This window comes from Cuculus canorus, chromosome 8, assembly GCF_017976375.1.
Source record: "Cuculus canorus isolate bCucCan1 chromosome 8, bCucCan1.pri, whole genome shotgun sequence".
Lineage (NCBI taxonomy): Eukaryota > Metazoa > Chordata > Aves > Cuculiformes > Cuculidae > Cuculus > Cuculus canorus.
The window spans coordinates 15,701,997-15,710,575 of record NC_071408.1 but is presented as its reverse complement, the minus strand read 5'-3'; the positions used below and the strand labels follow the sequence as shown (position 1 = coordinate 15,710,575).

At 39.2% G+C, this 8,579-nt stretch overlaps 1 protein-coding gene across 9 annotated transcripts in view; it reads right to left on the bottom strand.

The window, feature by feature from the left end:
• The window catches only part of ABCA4 (ATP binding cassette subfamily A member 4), an 86,895-nt gene that overhangs the window by 3,504 nt on the left and 74,812 nt on the right, over positions 1-8,579 (bottom strand). For 5 of the 9 annotated variants that reach the window (XM_054072642.1, XM_054072639.1, XM_054072637.1 and 2 more), the window contains 10 exons: positions 7,203-7,326; positions 6,317-6,446; positions 5,106-5,244; positions 4,225-4,287; positions 4,006-4,112; positions 3,087-3,228; positions 2,375-2,509; positions 832-935; positions 652-744; positions 78-327 (listed from right to left, as the gene is read on the bottom strand). In XM_054072642.1, the coding sequence (XP_053928617.1) occupies positions 78-327; positions 652-744; positions 832-935; positions 2,375-2,509; positions 3,087-3,228; positions 4,006-4,112; positions 4,225-4,287; positions 5,106-5,244; positions 6,317-6,446; positions 7,203-7,326 (1,287 nt within the window). Of the gene's footprint in view, positions 1-77; positions 328-651; positions 745-831; positions 936-1,440; positions 2,216-2,374; positions 2,510-3,086; positions 3,229-4,005; positions 4,113-4,224; positions 4,288-5,105; positions 5,274-6,316; positions 6,447-7,202; positions 7,327-8,579 lie in introns of those variants that run through there. The other 4 variants (XM_054072640.1, XM_054072644.1, XM_054072643.1 and 1 more) reach the window with 4 other exon arrangements.

Here is an 8,579-nt window from a genome sequence, read left to right as displayed (position 1 = left end):
TGTTTGGATATATTCCCATTGCATTGCCTAATTCTCACTAGACAGGCTTTCTCATGGATGCTTTAATTTTTACTCACTTGATCTAAAGTTGTTTGAGACACAGAATATTCTTCAATATGCAAGTTTTCCTTATTGGAGATAATTAACCGAAAAATCTTAGCCAGAGAGGAGGAGCAGATCTGGTATTGCAGCATGTTGTAGTGTTTCTCTCTCTGTAAACTCCCTGGGAAGTTCTTCTGTATGAATTGCTCAGCAGGAGTAGGATCTGGAGGCAGCCCAGACTTTGGAGCTTTGATTTTCAGAGTGACGATGTAGCCATCTCCAAATCTGGGAAGTACATGTGGATTTGGGAATTAGATGAAGAGATGGTTTCATTATTCAGGAATGAAATAAATATTCAGCAGCTGTGAAAACCTTACCAATGTCTGAAAGACAATGCTTTAAGATCTAGCTTTGTAGGAAGCTCTGTGTTTGTCCCACCAAAGTGGTGTTTAATGTAACAGATTTGAAATTAGTTGATACCACAGAGTTGCATCCAGAAATGGATCTGTTTAGACACAGCTCTTCATATTGGATTGCTGTATTAGGAACAGTACATGTTACAAACACTAAGTTTTCCCTTTAAAAACACCATAAAAATATTCTACTTACTTGTATTTTAGCTGCTGAATGGTGCCCAGGCATTTGAATGTACCTTTTACCATGATGGCTAAACGAGTACAGAGGGCTTCACATTCTTCCATACTTTCAAAACAGAGAACAGATATTTGAGATAAAAGCCTGCAGATGAACTTCAGCTACTCTGGGATTCTCCGTTCTAAATCTTTTTACCTGTGTGATGTTAGAACCACAGCTCGCCCGTCTCTGAGCACACCGACAATAGAGTCCCAAAGGAGGCGCCGGGATTGAGGGTCCATTCCAGTAGTTGGTTCATCCTGTAAGAGAAAGATTCAGACAATCAGAGTCAGAAAAGCAGATAATAAAATCCAGTTAGAATCAAGTCATTATGTGTCTGGGTCTTAGCATTTAATTGCCTCCCTGCTGAAATCTGCTGTGAGAAATCACATGCACCTTGAGAAGTATATGAGTGAATGGGTACTAATGTGCTTCTTGGCACAAAGCAGTAAGGAAACAAGTACAAGAAACTGCAGGTAAGAACATAGTGCTGTCTGTGTAGGGCACAGCTACTGGGAAGGTAATGCAGTGACCGTTACATCAAAGGCAGTCCCCAGTCTAGGGTCCTAGATATAAAAAAAATGTAAGCATTTGTTGTAACCCATTATAAAAACATCTAGGCCCCAAAATAGAAATAAATGGAAAGCAGCTCATACAGTAACTGCTACATCAAATTGTGTCAAGTTTGGCTTCTGTGTTTTAATGGACATTAGACAAGTAGGTCAATATATGGGAGAAATAAAGAAAAGAATTCTACATCTATAATGCCAGTTTTAAGATAGGGTTGGACACTTCAAATAAAATCTTCCTTTTCTGGGGCAACGACTTTTGTAAGAGGGGAGTGAGTTCTCACTAGTTCTCACTAGTGAACTAGTGAAGTCCCTCTGATTTACATCAGCTGAGGATCTGGTCCTGCGTAGATCAGTTAACATAGTTAGCAACAAAAAATTCTAAAAAAAAAACCGTAGAGAAAAAAATTTCCTGCAATATTTTGTCTTATGAAATTAGGAGAAAACATTTTATCTGTCTTACTACGTATAGACAGAATACATGTAAATGCATATTAAATGACACTGGGAACCATACTATTAAAATGTTATGAAAATGTTTATTTTTAGCCTACAAATTAAAGTGGTACAGTATAATCTAAATAAAGAATTTTTGTAGTAACTGCACTTAGAATTTCCCTTGATATATGCTATTATCTGATAACTTAGGTTATTTGGTGAGAACACATTTCAACATTTCTGTAGTTTACTCTAAATTTGTATAATTTGTATAGCTGAAGATATAAAAGGGTGGCTGTCTTCCTCTGTTCTGCTGGATAAAGCAGCAAGGTATACAGTATGTTGTAAAATCGTCTTTTACATGAGTGGTTATACTCTGACAAGAAAAGTCTGCCAGACTGAAACCAAGCATGGCTTTAAATTCAGATTTGTCTGTAGTGTAGATTTAATCTCAAACTGTTCTTTGTTGAAGATCTTTCTTTCATAATCACTTGGAGTCCATTGGAAACATAATTACAGATACCAGTCTGTCCCTGAAATTAAAGAACTCAGAATTACAACAAGGCAGATGAGGGCTGAGGGCAGAAAGGAGGTTGCAAGGACTGTCGTAAACTTCCCTGTACATGTTTAGCATGTAGTTTTATGAGGTGTCATACTGAACTATCACAGAGCTATGTTACCATGACACTTACTAGCAAGACAAGTGGAGGGCAGCCTATCAGTGCGATGGCAGTGGAGAGCTTGCGCTTGTTGCCACCACTGTAGGTGCCAGCCAAGTGGTCTGCATACATAGGAAGTCCCAGCTTCTGGATGCCCCATTCAGCAACCTATAAGAAAGACCATCTTTTTCACGCACCAGCTAATGCATAACAGACAGGATTGCTGATACATCCCTCTTCTGGCAGAGGCGTGGCAATCCCCTGGGGCTTAGCACATTCATTTGAGAACTGGAGCAGGGGAGTTCAAAAAATTTGTGGTGATGAGGGGAATTCTAACTACCCGAGGGAAAGCCATGAACCAGTCTCAACTGTAGATTTCTATCTGTACACGAATTTAAATTATTTTCTTCTGGAATCTTCTTAATGCTTTCTTTCTTATACATGAACAACTTTAAAGATGAGAACAAAACAGCAACCAGTGCAGTTCAGAGTGAGAGCAATCGCATCTTTAGCCTTACACAGGTGGTGCTACAGTTTTGCAAGTACCACTAATGCCTAAGAACCTGCTCTTGATAGCACAGTCTTTTATTACACTGTCCAAATGACAGGCACCACTTGCAGGGCTTCTGCACACAGAATGGCAAGCCCGCTTTGGAAATTCTGGCCCTTGGCATGCTATGAACCCAGTTAATCATCACAAATACTCACTATAGTAATGTATAAGTAAAAAGCAAGAATGTTTTACCCTTTTGATTTCCTCTGCTGGAACCCCCCGCAGGCGTGCATATAAGTAGAGATGTTCTCGCCCTGTGAGCAGGTCATCAATGGCATCAAACTGAGGGCAGTATCCCATATTTTGATGGACATTAGAAATGTGGGTCAATATACTGAAGAAAAAAAGAAGAGAATCTTAGTTCTATAATACTAGCTTGAAGACAGAGATGGACAGTTTGAATATAATCTTCCTTTGCTGGGGCAGTGACTCTTGTAAGAGTAGAATGAATTTTTCCTGCTACAACATTCTACTAAAATATCTGTCTGTTCACAATAGCAAGGAATATAGTTAAATCAAAGTCGGCATTAGTCATAGTAGTAGAAGTACAGAATCAGAGAATGGTTGAGGTTGGAAGGGGCCTCTGGAGGTCAACTTGCCCACCTATCCTGCTCAAGCAAGGTCACCTACAGCAGGTTGCCAAGGACCATGTCCTGGCAACAAAATAGCTGTTGTTCAGATCAATGGGCAGAGAATCAAATCTCAGCTACACCTAACAAACCAAGAAACACAACCTAGAACTAAACTCACATAAGCTAATTCCAGATCATGCTGTATTAACTTGTGATATTATGCCAGCACTGTGTAAATAAAGATGCTAGAAATAGCCAGCGGAAAGTCCCAAAGCTCAGATCGAAGTACCTTGTTGGACTGGTTATCTTATCTTTGCAATCTCACGCCATTAGATCCAATTGCCTTGTGCCACTGTTAACTTTAACTTACCCACAGATTTTACAAGAGTGTTGAAAGTATGAAGTGCCAGTGTGCATTAGCTGTGGTCTCGCTCGGTAACATAAAACTGAAAAAGAACTGCTAGGTCACTGAAACTATGATCTGGGCAGTTCTACCATGGTAAATGGACTGTCATGGGTTTTTTTTTTAAGGTACTTGCCTATTACCAGCCACTACAGCATCTCCAGATGTCACATCAGTATCTCCAGTCAGCATCTTGAATGTTGTTGTTTTGCCAGCACCATTCACTCCCAAAAGACCGAAGCACTAAATTACAAAATTTGTCATGTTCTTTAGTTTTTTCCAACTTGCAAATCATCAGGGGCTTGAAATCTGAACTAATCTATGGAACTTGATCTAGCGCTATTGAACAACCTACCTCTCCAGGACGGATGCCAACACAGAGTCTGTCCACTGCAGGCTTCTGTCTACCTGCATAAAACTAAATTGGTAGAAAAAAAAGAAAAATCCAATTTCAAGACATTAGACAAAGAAAAGCTGATTTTTTTTTCCTGTTTAATGCTGTTGGGGTGAGGCGAGTTTAGAAACAAGATAGGAGTAAATAAAAAAAATTAAAAGAAAGGGTAAGCATTCTACAAAGTTAGTTAGTGACCCCTAAAATTAACAATTTTTCTGCATGCAGCCTTTTAATTCATATCTTTAACACTAGGAGAGAGACTTGATGCTTTACTGGGACAAAGTATATCTGACACATCAAATCACAGTGAAATAATATAACAAGATACTCTGAAGTATGAAACTCCAGTTTTCTATTTATGACATCCCAGCAATGTGTGTAATCTTCGTATTTCTGTAGCTAAAGCCTGGATGCATTCTGATAGCATAACTTCAGTGTCTGGAAAGAAGATAAATTAACAATAACTACAGCCCTCAATGTGAAAGCAATCGAGTGGTTAACTTGAGATTGAAACTCACATGTGAAAAAAACAGCATTGTAAAAGGAAAGATTAGTAGTAGAAATGGACACTAGATAGATAACAGTCATGTCAGATGATGTGAGGTAAAAACAAACCCCAAACTCAAGCAGGGACGGCTGTACTGTCTGTCCTTGCTGAACTTCCTTCTAATCGAAGGAAACAGCAAAATAACATGTTAAGCCTTGACTACTACAGTGTTTGTTGTTTTCTAAGGCACAATTATTGTTTTGACAACAACATCACCTGAATCCATGGCTGACAAATATTCTGAAAGCATAAATTTACACTAGACTAGTTTGTTTCATTTTCCTCAAAGTATTACCTTGGTCAGTTCTTGTAATTCTAAGATATTGGTTTTGTTTCCTCCATTCATAATTCTTTTTCTTTCTTCTGCAACATCTTCGTCTTCACCAATAACAGGTGATGTGGCAGTCTCAGCAAACCTGGAGAAACTCAAGAGGCTGATTGCAGAAACAAGGAGTTGCCCTGGCTTCAGTTAGAGTAACAGCATGAAACAACAGTAAATCAATTTCCAAAAATGTGACTAGTGGAAGCGGTGGGATTGAAACTCCACAATGTGACATTGGCTTGAGCATTCCTACTGTTGGGAGAATCCTTGACCTTTGGTAGTTAGTCCCTGAATACTAAAAAGGGAGGAAAAGCTTGCTCAAAAGAGCATGCCTTGTCAGTTACTGACATAACCTGTTTCTCAGCCCCAGCTTTTGCTATTTGCCTTCTCATCAGTAGGCGCTGGTAGTCCTACAGCACTTTTGAGTAGACTGCCCTGTAAGACAATATTTTTATGACTGTACCAATTAGTACTTGTGTTGGCAATCTTGAACGTGAGTGAATGACCCACCCACACTTGGAGGGTAGCTGCTTTCATTGAGATAGAGGCACGTTTGCAAAGTGGAAAGGGGAAGCTTGCAACTGTCCTGTACAGTGGATTCCAAGATTACTGTCTTGGAATGTCAGGCTAGTATCTCATGCCAGTCCTTGTGACACTACAAGCTTTTTAAGCAATTTCATAATCTCATTGTTACAGTGTCTTAATCTAAAAAAAAAAAAAAATACATTTAAGTCTTAATTCATGCACATTTATAAATACACATTTATAAATGATTTCTTGAACTGTGATATCAACAAATTAAGACAAAATTAAGTAAGTAAACAGGAAAAAAAAGCTGACAAATTCAGAGAAAGAAAGAAAAAAGAAACAAGGGACATGGAGAATAACGGGTATAAACTGGAGAGGGGCATATCTAGACTGGACATTAAGAAGAATTTCTTCACCATGAGAGTGGTGAGGAACTGGCACAGGTTGCCCAGGGAAGCTGTGGCTGCCCCATCACTGGAGGTGTTCAAGGCCAGGTTGGATGGGGCCTTGAACAGCCTGGTCTGGTGGGAGGTTGGAACTGGATGATCTTTAAGGTCCCTTCCAACCCAAACTATTCTATGATTCTGTGATTCTATGAATAATAAAGACATTCACCCTGTTAATAAAGGAACATTGATACAATCTTTCAGACATACCATCTTATGGAGAGCAAACGGTGCTGCATAAGGAGATTCAGAAGGAAGAATGCAACCCCTTGGACAGCCATGGCAACCAGGTTCCTCCCAACAAAGTCCCACTGAAAAGGATTGGAAACATGCTCCTCACCTTTGGAGAAAGAGCATCAGAAAGCAAGGTGGAATACTGCTGAGACAAAACACTGCTTCTCTGAACAAAACGCATAATCATAATGATTTAGGATGAATATCTGTACTTTATTGAATCATGACCAGTCAATGTCTTCATTTTCCAGTGTCTTATAAAGATTCTTAAGAAAATACACCTCAAACTCAGCTGCTGCATGGGAGCAAAAATGAATATAAGCTTTCTGAATATGCACTGATTTCTGTGTCAGAAAATGGAATTGGCATGGATTATATGAAAGACATACATTTTCTGAATAACAACACTTGAGTTCTGCTATATGACTATTCTTTTAATAAGGGGTTGTCTGATATCAAAGACAGCCACATCCCAAGAGGGTGCATTTGAAGAATAGCAGTCATTTTAAGCTTTAACATGAGGGTTGCTGAACTATTCAAATGAAATGAAATAATATATCCTCCTGTAATGATCTAAGGATTTCAGAACAAATGATAAAAAGACACCAGAGTCTGGCTCTGAACAATGAGTTCATTTCCAATAGAGATTTCTGGTTGGGCCACAGAGTTCTGGAAGCTGCATCAGAAGCTGTGTTTTCTTCAAAGGGGTTGAACTTTCATACTTCTTATCCACCCAATGATGTGAAAGGGGAGAATTTAAAAAACTGACACTAATTTTCCAAGATAACACTTCCAATCATCCCATCCAAGGTCAGGACACGTGACAAAAGGTATAACTTCCTGCTTATTGGCTCTCACTTACCAAATCTGGCATATACTTCAGTCACAGCTTGGTTCATGGCCAAGTCAATGAGTCCACGGCCCAGGCAAAAATGTGGGAAGACAATCAGCACATTTTTCAATGTTTTATTAAACTTCAACAAAGACTATAAGAAACAGAAACGACATAATAATCAGCTGAAACTAAACTTTTTAAAGAAAACATAGCAACCAGAATGAAGAGATCGTCTTGCCAGAGAAAATGGATGTTCTGTGTTATTACAACAGAGAAAAGAGAGTATTTATGAAGTTACAACTAAAGCATCTACAATGCAGCACAACAGAATGCTGGCATACACGGCACCAGACAAGGTACTTGTTTAAAACTGCCAGTGGGGAGAGAAGTTAAACTTTGTAATGAAGTATTTCTCTGTGTTTCAGAGGTAACATGTAATTCTTGTTCAGCTGTTATAAACCGCTATGAGCATCAAGAAAGAGTGGTATTTTTCTGTCGTAATATTTATAGCTAGCATATTTTTATAATCCAGACTGCCACAATACTGAAAAGTACCAGTGTCTTGGCATAACTACACAGTAGACTTTGGTGTCACAAGGAGATACTCAAAACAGCGTTAGTGCCAGGAACAGCCTAGCTGTACCAGCACTGAATCCAAAGAAGGGCAATTTTCCCTCTGGACACACAGTGTATACAAGAGAGACATATTCTTGAAGATAACAATACTGGCCTACTATCCCACAGACTGAATGGCACTAGATTGAACCTTGTGCTACCAAGGAGCATGGCTGAGAATCCTGGAGCATCAGGGACTAAAAGTGTTCTAAAGCTGGCCCTTGAAACCATGAACTGAACCAAGATCTGTTTCTTCATCCTGGCAAACAATAACACTTGATCAGCACATGGTGTTCGAAAGTGCACTATCAGTAACAATAGCTAATTTTATTGCTGTCATATGTACAAAGGATGTCAGTCTCTGTGGCCAGAGTATCAGCAACTGCAGAGGTGGTAGTAGTAATACTAGTACATATAAGACAAGTGTTTTACAAACTCACCTCTTAGTCTTTCTAAGAACTAATTTTGGCACCCACTGTATTCTGTCTATTCTTGCACTTTCTGTCACCTTCCTGGTGGTGTTAAACCATTTTGGGGCAATTCTTAAAAAGCTATTATAAGCAGAACATCCCCTCTAGCACAATGACTAGCAGGGGCGTCTTTCTTTAATTAGTGCTGACTCTATGATTTTCTACCATCTACCTCTTCCTGTACAACCCAAGCTGCAGAAGCAAGAACAAAGTGCCATGTTCCCTCCTCTCCAGCTGTGAAAGTGTATAGAAATTTGCTCACAGGGATGAAAAACAATGTCATGTGTGTAGCCCGAGATATCAAGTGCCCTGAGTTGTT